The sequence below is a fragment of the Bubalus kerabau genome, chromosome 18 (genome assembly GCF_029407905.1).
Source record: "Bubalus kerabau isolate K-KA32 ecotype Philippines breed swamp buffalo chromosome 18, PCC_UOA_SB_1v2, whole genome shotgun sequence".
NCBI lineage: Eukaryota > Metazoa > Chordata > Mammalia > Artiodactyla > Bovidae > Bubalus > Bubalus kerabau.
Genome location: NC_073641.1, coordinates 25408998 through 25422506, shown reverse-complemented (window position 1 = coordinate 25422506; position 13509 = coordinate 25408998). Strand labels below are relative to the sequence as shown.

General features: G+C 38.0%; 1 protein-coding gene across 7 annotated transcripts in view; it reads right to left on the bottom strand.

The window, feature by feature from the left end:
* Window positions 1–13509, bottom strand: part of SLC38A9 (solute carrier family 38 member 9) — a 90984-nt gene that overhangs the window by 19931 nt on the left and 57544 nt on the right. For all 7 annotated transcript variants that reach the window (XR_008705011.1, XM_055555217.1, XM_055555216.1 and 4 more), the window contains one exon: window positions 11587–11694. Coding sequence is in view for 6 of the 7 variants with exons in the window: in XM_055555217.1 (XP_055411192.1) it covers window positions 11587–11694 (108 nt within the window). In the remaining variant the exon portion in view is untranslated. The remainder of the gene's footprint in view (window positions 1–11586; window positions 11695–13509) is intronic.

Below are 13509 nucleotides of genomic sequence, written 5' to 3'. Positions count from 1 at the left end.
CATCAAAATTGGAAAGGAAGAAATAAAACTGCCTCCATTTGTTGAGGATATAATACTATATACAGAAAACCCTAAGAATGCCACCAAAAAACTTTTAGAACCAATACACAAAATCAGAAAACTTGGGGAGTATTATTTCAACATACAAAATCTGTTGTGTTTCTATACACTAATAACAAACTATCAGAAAAAGAAATTAAGAAAACAATCCCATTTATAGTAGCATCAAAAAGAATAAATACCTAGATATAAATTTAACCAAGGAGTTGAGAGACCTATAAAATCTGTAAGACATGATGAAAGAAATTGAAGACACAAATAAATGGAAAGTGACTCCAAGTTCATGAATTGGAAGAATCAATATTGTTAAAATGTCCATACTACCCAAAACAATCTACACATTCAATGCAATCTCCATAATTTCAATGACATTTTTCACAGAAATAGAACAGTCCTGAAATATGTATAGAAACATAAAAGACTCCAAACAGCTAAAGCAATCTTGGGAAAGAAGTATGAAGCTGGTGGCATCACACTTCATGGTTTTAAACTTTATTACAAGATACAGTAATCAAAACAGCATGGTATTGACAAAGAAGAGACACATAGATCAGTGGAACAGAGTGCTCAGAAATAAATCCACACATATACAGCTGATTAATTTATGACAAAGAAGTCAAGAATATACAATGGGGGAAGAATAGCCTCTTCAATAAATGCTGTTGGAAAAACCGGGAGACACATGCAAAAGAATGAAACTGGGCCCCCCTATCTTAAACCATACACAAAGATCAACTCTAAATGGATTAAAAACTTGAAAGTAAGACCTGAAACCATAAAACCCCGAGAAGAAAACATGGGCAGGAGGGTAAGCTCCATGACACTGATCTTGGCAGTGATATTTTTATTTCACAACAAAAGCAAAGGCAACAAAAACAAAAATAAACAAATGGAACCACATCAACCTAACAAGCTTCTGTAGAGCAAAGGAAACCATTGACAAAATGAACAGGCAACCTACAAAATGGGAGAAAGTGTTTGCAAATCATGTACTGGATAAACAGCTAATAATCAAAATATATAAATAACTCATATAACTCAATAGCAAGAAAATAAACAATCTGATTGAAAACACGGGCAGAGAACTAAATATGGACATAACCAACGACAGTCAGTCAAAAAACAGACAAAATTAATCTTTGGGGTTAAAAGTTAGAACAGTGGTTATCTCTGCAGGGCAATACCAACTGGTAGGGAGAATGAGACGGATTTCTGGGGTGCTATTAATAGTAATTTCTGATTTTGAACAGGGTGCTGGTTATCTGATTTGTTCAGTTTGTGAAAATTAATCAAGCTGTACACTCAGGAACTGTGCACTTTTATTATAAATGTATGCTATACTTTAATTAAAAAGTTCAAAAGCAAAAACAACAAAAAATGTGGGGTATATACATACTATTTAAAGTACATGTGGTTACAAAATTATGTTTTTCTGGCTGCAGATTAACACAATGCTGCTATCAAATTACCCCATAATCCTTGAAAATCAGTGTCTGAGTCTCTTTTTGAAGTCAGTTTCAAAGCATTTAACAGCTTTTAATTTTAAAAATGTAATCTTAATTGCAGTCTTAAATTGTTAAAAGTTAAACAGTATCACAAGGTTTCTAACAAAAACCAGTTTCATACCTTTCACATTTCCCATCCTGAATCCTGTTTCCCAGAGGCAACTAATTATAACTCTTTTAACTATTTAGCATATCTTAAATTTATAATCTATTTTTAAGTAATATGCTTATATTCCTTTTTTCTTTACTTTTAAATTTTAGACATAATCCATTGATTTTCCACCAGAAGGCTTTAGGACTTTTATATCATGATCACCCTTCACTTCCCCATGTCTTAGTCCCCTAATAGAATCATAATTCTGATTTTATAAAATCAAAGTTTTCATTTTCATGATTATTATCTGTTATTCATAGTTAAGCTATGGAATCAATTACTATTATTACACTCTTCTTTCTTATATAAAATACTTGTGTTGACCTGTTTTATTGGAAGTCATAGTTGACTTTTTTCCTTTTTGGTTGCCTAATTTTCTAGTTAACACTAATTCTTCCCTAAAATCTCCAAAAGAATGGAAAAACTCCACACTATCTATATAACACATCAAATAACCTTTTCCGTTTTATTATTATTATTTTTTTTTTAAATGCCTCTTGGAGCCATCTGTCTACCTGCTGTAATCTGGGCTGGCTGCTCCCTAGGCCTGCTGCACAGCTGTTTCCTAGGATTTCCCTTCACCATCATTCTGGGAATTTCTTGATAGTCTACTTCTTTTTGGTGAAGCACATTTTGCAGTATTTTCCTGAGAAAGAGTGCATGGAAGGTAAAATTTTGTGAGACTTTCCAAAAATACCTTTATTATATACTCTAAAAGTTGGATGAGAGTATGGTGGGCTTTAGGATTTTAGGTCAAAATAATTTATTCTGAGACCTTTGATGACCTTCTGTTATCTTTTTCTTTCAGAGTTGTTGTTAAAAAGTCTGATACTCTTCTGATTCCAGACCTTTTGTACAGGCTTGTGCTTAGTCCCTGAAAGCTCTTCTCTTTATCCCTGGTGTTGTGAAATTTCATAATGATATGCTTTGGTGTGGGTCTTATTCACAATGTTTTGGGCCCTTATGTATAGAAACACATGTTCTTCAGTTCTGAGGAAATTTCCTCACCACGTTCTCTCTTCTCTATGGTACTATTTTCAGTTGGATACTGGATCACCTAGATTAATTCTCTATTTCCTCATCTTTTCTGTCCTATATTTTTCCTTTCTTCCTTCCAGTCATCCATCCATCCATCCATCCATCCACATTGTCTAGTCTTTTGAGAAGGTTAGCTTTATCTTCCAAATTTTGTTTGAATTCTTAATTTCTATTCATATTTTACTTCCAATGGTATTCAAATATTGTTTCATGGATATCACTGTCTTTTGTCACTTTGAGGATGTAATTTTTTAGAATTTTGCTTTTGTTCCCTCATTATTTTCCCTTTAGGTTCCTTTTTTATCTTTCTTGTTTTATTTTTATGTAAGAGGTTTTCCACAGGTATCCAGTGGTCTTCAGTTATATTAACATGTAAAAGTGAAGCACTAAAAAAAAAAAAAGCATACTTAGTGGACATCTAAATGGTCTGAGACAAGCAAGGTACCTGCCATTTCTTTGACAGAACCCAAATATCTGAGACCCCAAGTCTTCTTGGGCTTACTGGTTTCTCCTAAGGAGAACCCTCTATTTCCCTATGCTATCAGCATTCTGAGAGGCAAGGTGTAAAAAAAAGAGAACTGGAGGGGTAGGAGGTGGGGTTTGGCCTCACCATTCAGCACATATGCTTTCACTTAACCCATTTTCAGAACTGAGTCTTATTCCTACCCTTCTGTTGAGCTTGGCAAACCGAAGTCCAGAGAGTATCTGATTTAGTTTCTTCCATCTCTTGCTAGATTGAAAAGGGAAGGCGGATGGATTATATCTAATTATTACTGATACAAACTTTCAAGGAATTCTCCCATTTTAAGCCCTTCTCCTTATCTTTGCTTTCAGAGTTCCCAAATGTCTCCAAATACTGAGGCTTTCAAGGATTGTGTCATTCACATTGGCCCCCTCTCTACAGGTATTTACATTTCAGCTTTCTCTGCTTTGCTGTCAATTACCAACCATGTATCAGCTTTCTAGCTTATAAAAATCTGTTGCTGTCTCTCGTTTGCTATTGTCTCTTCTGGAGAATTTCTTTGTGCTTGTTTTTTACATTTTTTAAAATATTGTTTTAATGGGATTTGGGAAGGAGTAGATATAAACCCATGTTCTCAGTTATTTATTGAGCACTCACTATATGCTAGAAGTATCACAGGTCTTGGGGATACAATAGAGAAGCATAAAAAGAACAAAGACTATTTCTCAGAGGGTGAACATTCGAGATACCCAGATAAAAATAAATAAATAAATACAGATATTTCATAACATCTGAACTTCCCAAATTCAAGAACCAAACAGATTTAGAAACATTTTTTAGGTAAGTCTCTTGTTATCTTAATGTCTGCTACTTTCTATCTGAAACTCGGGAGCCAAGTTGATTAGAATAATGAATATGCCTCAATACTCCAACCAGTCAGGATCAGGAATTTAACATTTAGATAACCAGGGATACTTGCATATAAGATTTGGTAGTGATGACAGTTCTAAAGAAAACAAAGAACAAGAAGGTGTGAGAGGTGGTACAAAGTCAGGGAAAACCTCTAACAATACCAATCATGTAGAAACCTGAGAAAAAGGACATTTATGTACAGGGAATACTGAGTGCAAAGACTCTGAGCTAGGAGTGTACTTGGCAATTTTGTAGAGCAGCAAGGAAGGCAGTGTTGTGGAGTAGACTGAATGAGTGGGAAAGTAATAGGGAATGAAATCAGAGAGAAAGCCAGGAGTCACATTCAACAGGGCCTACAGACAATGACAAAGACTTGCCTCTATTCTGAATAAGATGGGAAACCACTAGAGGCTTTTGAAGGTTGTGTCTTAAAAACAAACTCTATCTGCTAGGTGTGGAACAGACTATGGAGAAGGAGACAAAGTGGAAACAGTGAGGCTAGTTATGAGGCTACTTCAATAATCTGGCTGAGAAAGTAGGAGCTTAACATAGTTCTTTTTTGGTAGAAATGATAATAAATAATCATATTCTCAATTTATTTTGAAAGTAGAAGGTCAGTTGTGCAGATATTGGTGGAAGGGAAGTGGAAAAAAAGAACAGTCAAGCATGACTCCTAAGTGTTTGGCCTGGTCAAGTGGTAAACTGGGGCTACCATTTTCTGAGAATGAGAAGCCTGGGAGAAGAGCAGGTTAAGCAAGCTGGTGGGAGGGGGTGGATGAGGGAGAAAACAATTATTGGATTTTTGTAAATTAAGAATATAAAGTGGACATCCAAGAAGAAGCATCTAGATATATGAGTATGGATTTCAGTAGAGAGATCTGAGCTAGAGATAAAAAAATTGGGATTGGTCATCATCTATGATGACAACATATGAAGCCAGGTGACTAGGTGACATTACTTAGGGAATAAAGGTAGAGAGAAGGGGGGTTTGTGTCTAAACCAGATGACTATCATTTAGAGGTCAGAGATAAGAAAAGGAACAGTTATGTAGAAGAGTCAAGAGAGAATAGGGTTTTAGAAGTTAAGTAAATAAAGTGTGTTTTAAGATGGAAGACGTGGCCAAATGTGCCCCATGCTGCTTATAGGTTGAGTAAGAAGAGGTATGGGATTTGGTCATGGGGTTTGGAAAGATGAAGTCACTGGTCATCAGGCATGGAGTGACTGGAGCAAAAGCCTAACAGAAGTGAGTCCAAGGCAAAATGGAAGAAGTGGAGACAGCACAGACAACTCTTACAAAGTTTTTCTTTAAAAAGAAATAACAGTTACAGGGAATGGGGTTATACGAGTTTTTGTTTTTAGACTGGGAAACATGTTTGTATACTAGTAGGAATAGTTCAGTAGGAAAAATCTGATAATGCATGATTAAAAAACAAAGGATAACAGCAAAAAGTAAAGTCCTTGAGTAGGCAGGAAAGGATAGAATGAAATACATGAGCAGGTTTTTCTTGTTATTTTTCCAATTACCTGGGAAGAAGTACTGAACTGAAAAATGAATTTTTAGAAACAAGAGTACATAAAGATTCAATTAGACCCAGAAATTTATGAGAACTCTTCATCAGGACAATAAAGATTCACACCCTCCAAGTTCTCTGATTTTTAATCAGCTTTTATTGAGAAAGATTTATGACATATTTTCTTTATTGAAAAATTCTTCAATCACAGTAAGTCTCAGAGCCATAAATATTTATAAAAACTCCTTTCAGTCCTCGTGATTCTCCTTTCATATCATTTAGAAATGAAGCAAAGTGAAATAAATGGCTTGATAACTACTTAAATATGTTTCTCTTTTCCATCTTCTAAATAACTATTAATACTCTCCTTTTCTTTCATATTTATCTCGAATGTTCTATCATTAGCGGGAACTTTTATCACTAAGTCTAAATATAAATCATTATGAATCTACTTTTAGAAAATAGACTATTTTTATTAATCAGTGGAAGAAGTAGCTTAAAGTTGCCATTTTTATCACTATCCAATTTTAAATATAATCTGTGAGTGAAGGATGCCTTTCAAGCCCCAGTGCTTCCTTTATCCTGAATTTAAATAGACTTTTTAGTCTTTGTGGGCTTCTAATAGAAATTTAAAAAATTAAAGTTGATGCAGCCAGATGAACTAAAAATACATAACCATGGTAACATAAACAACGACTTCCAATGATCACCAACTCAGCACACCTGGAAAACTCAAGAATGTTGTAATAAATGAAACAAAGGAAGACAACTCTAATTGTAGGCTTTAGAGACTAACCTGAGAAATTGAATAAAGACTTGAAATCTACACTGCCAGAATCAACAGTTGAAGAATGGAAGGAAAGCAGTCTTTCTAAACCAACAACAGGATTTTGTACTACTTTCTTTTTCTTTATCAGTTTTTAAGATACAAGCATAATAGCCACTTGTATTTTCTAGTCTGTTTTCTCATTTAGCATTATCCATTCATTGCTTTGGACTTCCCTGGTAGCTCAGCTGATAAAGAATCTGCCTGCAATGTAGAAGACCTGAGTTCGATTCCTGGGTTGGGAGGATTCCCTGGAGAAGGGTTAAGCTACCCACTCCAGTGTTCTTGGGCTTCCCTGGAGGCTCAGATGGTAAAGAATTCTGCCTACAATGCGGGACACCTGAGTTTGATCCTTCAGTTGAAAAGATGCCCTTCTATCATGTTCAAAATACTCTAAATTTGGGTGAAACAAAAAATTGCTATGGGAAAAAAAAAAGAAGGAAAAGAACACTTAATAATCACCATCTTAATTAGTCTGAAAAACATCAACATTAAAAGAAAAAACCCATAAAGGGAACAATGATGTTAATTTAGCATTTAGTTCAGTTCAGTTGCTCAGTCATGTCCGACTCTTTGCAACCTCATGGAATGCAGTACGCCAGGCTTCCCTGTCCATCACCAACTCTTGAAGCTTGCTCAAACTCATGTCAATTGAGTAGGTGATGCCATCCAACCACCTCATCCTCTGTCATCCCTTTCTCCTCCTGCCTTCAATCTCTCCCAGCATCAAGGCCTTTTCCAATGAGACAATTCATCACATCAGGTGGACACAGTATTGGAGCTTCAGCTTCAGCATCAGCCCTTCCAATGAATATTCAGGTTTGATTTCCTTTAGGATTGATTGGTCTGACCTCCTTGCAGTCCAAGGTACTCTCAAGAGTCTTCTAAAACACCACAGTTCAAAAGCAACAATTCTTCAGCACACAGCTTTCTTTATGGTCCAATGCTCACATCCATACATGACTACTGGAAAAACCATAGCCTTGACTAAACAGTCCTTTGTTGGCAAAGTAATGTCTCTGCTTTAGGTTGGTCATGGCTTTTCTTCCAAGGAGCAAGCATCTTTTGATTTCATGGCTGTAGTCACCATTTGCAGTGATTTTGGAGCACCCAAAATAAGGTCTGTCACTGTTTCCATTGTTTCCCCATCTATTTGCCATGAAGTCATGGGACCAGATGCCATGATCTTCATTTTCTGAATGTTGAGCTTTAAGCCAACTTTTTCACTTTCCTCTTTCACCTTCATCAAGAGGCTCTTTAGTTCCTCTTTGCTTTCTGCCATAAGGGTGGTGTTATCTGCATATCTGAGGTTACTGTTATTTCTTCCGGTAATCTTGATTCCAGCTTGTGCTTCATCCAGCCCAGCATTTTGCATGATGTACTCTACATATAAGTTAAATAAGCAGAGTGACAATATACAGCCTTGACGTATTCCTTTCCCAATATGGAACTAGTCCGTTGTACCATGTCCAGTTCTAACTATTCTTTCTTGACCTGCATACAGATCTCTCAGGAGGCAGGTCAGGTCATCTGGTATTCCCATCTCTTGAAGAATTTTCCAGTTTGTTGTGATCTACACAGTCTAAGGCTTTGGTGTAGTCAATAAAGCAGAAATAGATGCTTTTCTGTAACTCTCTTGCTTTTTCGATGATCCAGCGAATGTTGGCAATTTGATCTATGGCTCTTCTGCCTTTTCTAAAACCAACTTGAACATCTGGAAGCGCTTGGTTCATATACTGTTGAAGCCTGGCTTGGAGAATTTTGAGCATTACTTTGCGAGCATGTGAGATGAGTGTGATTGTGCGGTAGTTTGAACATTCTTTGGCATAACCTTTCTTTGGGATTGGAAAACTGACCTTTTCCAGTTCTGTGACCATTGCTGAGTTTTCCAAATTTGCTGGCATATTGAGTGCAGCACTTTCACAGCATCATCTGTTAAGATTTGAAATAGGTCAACTGGAATTCCATCACCTCCACTAGCTTTGTTCCTAGTGATGCTTCCTAAGGCCCATTTGACTTCATATTCCAGGATGTCTGGCTCTAGGTGAGTGATCACACCATTGTGGTTATCTGGTCATTAAGACCTTTTTTTTATATTTTTATATAGTTATTCTGTGCATTCTTGCCACCTTTTCTTAATATCTTCTGCTTCGGTTAGGTCCATACTGTTTCTGTCCTTTATTGTGCCCATCTTTCCATGAAATGTTCCCTTGGTATCTCTAATTTTCCTGACGAGATCTCTAGTGTTCCCATTCTTTGTTTTCCTCTATTTCTTTGCATTGAATCTCTGAGGAAGGCTTTCTTATTTCTCCTTGCTATTAACTCTGCATTTAGATGGGTATGTCTTTACTTTTCCCCTTTGCCTTTAGCTTCTCTTCTTTTCTCAGCTATTTGTAAGGCCTCCTCAGCTAACCATTTTGCATTTCTTTTTCATGGGGATGGTCTTGGTCACCAAGTTCTTGATGTACCTTGTCTATCAGATCTAATTCCTTGAATTTATTTGTCACTTTCACTGTATAATCATAAGGAATTTGATTTTAGATCATGTCTGAATGAACCAGTGGATTTCTCTACTTTCTTCCATTTAACTCTGAATTTTGCAATAAGGAGTTCATGATCTGAGCCACAGTCAGCTCCTGGTCTTGTTTTTGCTGAATGTATAGAGCTTCTCCATCTTTGGCTGCAAAGAATATAATCTGATTTCGGTATTGACCATCTGGTGATGTCCATGTGCAGAGTTGTCTCTTGTGTTGTTGGAAGAGGGTGTTTGCTATGACCAGTGAGTTCTCTTGGCAAAACTCTGTTAGCCTTTGCCCCGCTTCATTTTGTACTCCAAGGCCAAACTTGCCTGTTACTCCAGGTATCTCCTGACTTCCTACTTTTGCATTTCGGTCTCCTATGATAAAGAGGACATCCTTTTTTGGTGTTAGTTCTGGAAGATCTTGTAGGTCTTCATTGAACCATTCAACTTCAGCTTCTTCAGCATTAGTGGTTGGGGCATAGACTTGGATTACTAAGATATTGAATTGTTTACCTTGGAATCGAACAGAGATCATTCTGTCATTTTGAGATTTCACCCAACTACTGCACTTTGGACTCTTTTATTGACTATGAGGGCTACTCCATTTCTTCTAAGGGATTCTTGGCCACAGTAGCAGATATAATGGTCATCTGAGTTAAATTCTCCCATTCTGGTCCATTTTAGTTCACTGATTCCTAAAATGTCAATGTTCACTCTTGCCATCTCCTGTTTGACCACTTCCAATTTACCCTGATTCATGGATCTAACATTCTGGGTTCCCATGTAATATTGTTTTTTACAGCATCAGACTTTACTTCCATCCCTAGTCACATCCACAACTGGGTGTTGTTTTTGCTTTGGCTCTGTCTCTTCATTCTTTCTGGAGTTATTTCTTCACTCTTCTCCAGTAGCATATTGGGTACCTACCGACCTGGGGAGTTCATCTTTCAGTGACATATCTTTTTGCCTTTTCATACTGTTCATGGGGTTCTCAAGGCAAGAATACTGAAGTGGTTTGCCATTCCCTTCTCCAGTGGACCACTTTTGTCAGAACTCTCCACCATGACCCGTCTGTCTTGGGTGGCCCTACACCGCATGGCTCATAGTTTCATTGAGTTAGACAAGGCTGTGGTCCATGTGATCAGTTTGCTTAGTTTTCTGTGACTGTGGTTTTCATTCTGTCTGCCCTCTGATGAAACAGGATAAGATGCTTATGGAAGCTTCCTGATGGGAGAGACTGACTGTGGAGGAAACTGTTTCTTATTCTAATGGGTGGGGCCATGCTCAGGAAATCTTTAATCCAATTTTCTTTTGATGTGTGGGGCTGTGTTCCATCTCTGTTGTTTGGCCTGAGACTCCTAGACACTCAAAGGCAAGTCTGGCTCAGTCTCTTGTGGGCACAATGCTCCTTTTTCCTGGCCCTGGTGTTCACAAGGTTTTGTTTGTGCCCTCCAAGAATCTGTTTCCCCAGTCCTGTGGAAGTTCTGTAATCAAATCCCACTGTCTCCAAAGTCAAATTGCCTGGGGGTTCTCAGTCCCTTTGCCTGATCCTCAAATTGGGAAATTTGTTGTGGGTCCTAGAACTTTCTTAACACTGCGAGAATTTCTTTGGTATAATCATTCTGCAACAAGATGGAGGACTAGAAGAACGTGTGCTCATCTCTTGCAAGAACTCCAAAATTGCAACTTGCTGCAGGAGGAGCCTGGTAGGCTGCAGTCCATGGGGTCGCTAGAGTCGGACGTGACTGAGTGACTTCACTTTCACTTTTCACTTTCATGCATTGGAGAAGGAAATGACAACCCACTCCAGTGTTCTTGCCTGGAGAATCCCAGGGATGGGAAGCCTGGTGGGCTGTCGTCTATGGGTCACACAGAGTTGGACACAACTGAAGTGACTTAGCAGCAGCAACAGCAGCAGCTGAACAACTACTGACAGGAGAATGTTGGATCCCACCAAAAAAAGATATCCCCATGTCCAAGGGCAAAGGAAAAGCCCCAACAAAATGGGAGGAGGGGTGAAATCGCATTTCGAATTAAACCCCCTACCCACCAGAGACGCTTCCAACCATGTGCGCACCAGGACCCAGAGGTCCCACAGAGACTGAGCCAGACCTGCCTTTGAGTGTCTGAGTGTATCCTGTGGAGGCACGAGTCAGCAGTGGCCTGCCACGGGGACAGGGGCTCTGGCTGCAGCAGACCTGGGTCACGTGGCATTACCCACCATAGAACCACCAAGCAGATGACCTACAATTACTAGTATTATCCAGATATATGTATTACTGACTATGTTCTAAGTCTCTAAAATTCTAGGGTTATGCCTTCTCAGAGACGTTTAGAGAATAAGTTCTTGATTTTTCAATTGCATTGTGACTTTTAACTCCCAAGTAGAAATGACAAAGGGTCCTGGTTATCCCCAACTGCAAGAAAACCATAGTAATTTCAACTGTATTTCTGGTTTTAGCTTAACAGCATTAATAAAAAGTGCTCATCATAAAAACTTCAATTATTTGTTTTATAGTAACAATAGCTAACAACAGTTAACTAAAAATCACATTATTGTAATTCATTAATTCTTTACTTGGCTGAAATAGCTCACCTGGGACAAAAAATTCTGTTGGCGTAAACCAATGAAACTCCAAATGAAATCCCAAGTGAATAGCCTTCCAAGTGACGAGAAAAATCAAGTAGAGAACAGATACTGTGCCTGCAAGGAAAAATTCAGAAACCATTAATCATCTTTGTTTTACAGACTATTTCAAAATCGAATTTTGTTTCTACACTTTCAGCAAAGTTTGGAAAATTAGCATTAGTATGTATGCCCAGGTGAGATCTAAAGAACAGAAACAAACCCCAGAAGATATCAGAAAACAAAGCACAAAACTATGTAGTAAACCTAAGAAGTTATGAGCCGAATTTAGGTTCTGATACATGTAGAGAGTTTATTATAAGATTTTAAGGTTATTTAGGAAAAAAACAAAACACAAAACTGACTTTTTTCTAATTTGTCTGTGCGGCATGTGGGATCTTCATTCCCCAACCAGGGATAGAACCCGCACTCCCTGAATTTGGAAGCACGAAGTCTTAACCACTGGACCCCTGGGAAGTCCCTGACTCTTATTCTCTGTATTAAAAGTTAGAGACAGCCAATAAGTTGGGAAAATCTGTCAAAATATTTAGTGTAAGACGGTAGAAAGTAAAGAAAGAAAAGTAGTAAATGTGGATCATAAACTTATTTGAGAAAGGCAGTAAGTCAAATAGTCCATGAATAATCTGATCTAGAATCTAGATGAAGTTTTGGTTGCATAGTACTACTTGCTCCATGGAAAGATTTCAGATTCCCTTCACTATGTGTACAGTGAACACCTACTTTATGCAGCGTAAAGTGGGCATTCAGAATTTCAGGATTTTTTAGTAGTCTGGAAGTTAGAGGATTTAAGGAATTAAGTCCAGTCACTACTGAGCAGAGTCAAGAGATCCAGGATGGTTTTTAGAGGAATTAGATTCTGATTTCTCTAAAGAAGCTATATGTAGTTTTAAAAGAGAGAGTTTTGCAATAAGGAGGTAGAGAATAATTTAACCTGGTTAGAAGCCTAGTGATTGTTTTGCCCAATTGAGCAAGTTCTTTTGTAAGTTCACAAGCTAACTTTTAAAGATCTGTTCCACAGGAAAGTTGGCCAGCAAATCAGGAAACCACAAATGAGCTCTATAAGCTCTATTGTGGGTTTGGAGGTTAGCTGATTCAGAAAGGATGCATACAAGAGCCTGAAGCTTGCTGCTGCTGCTAGGTTACTTCAGTCGTGTCCGACTCTGTGTGACCCCATAGATGGCAGCCCACCAGGCTCCCCCGTCCCTGGGATTCTCCAGGCAAGAATACTGGAGTGGGTTGCCATTTCCTTCTCCAATGCATGAAAGTGAAAAGTGAAAGTGAAGTCGCTCAGTCATGTCTGACTCCTAGGGACCCCATGGACTGCAGCCTACCAGGCTCCTCCATCCATGGGATTTTCCAGGCAAGAGTACTGGAGTGGGTTGCCACTGCCTTCTCCGAAGCCTGAAGCTTATATAACCACAACTCTTCATTTTCTGTGTGTGTCTGTTGTAGTCTCATGGTGAATTTTATTATGAAGCTAAGTTATACAGAAATATCCTTACTTCTTTCTTTGGTCTTTTGAAAACCCCAAAAGCCATCTCTTTGATGTAATCTAATTTTTTCATACTCTAGTCTGCCTACCAAAAGACCATATGTACAGGGAGAAGGTGAAATCCTATTATCTATTTGGGTTATCAGTTCTTTGTGAATGATACTCTTGTCTTTAGTTAACCAGATCTAAGCTTTCATAGGGGTTCCTTTTATGACATTTCTTTAGTGATTTCAGAAATTTCTGAAAAAACAGGTCTCACAAAAAGAAGTCTGATCCTTTAAAGAGGCAATAGTGTTGAAAAGAAAGAAAGAGCACTGAGGAACAGAGAAAAACCAGAATAAGCCTAAGGTACTTCAGCTAGAGAACAATATTCCAGGTTC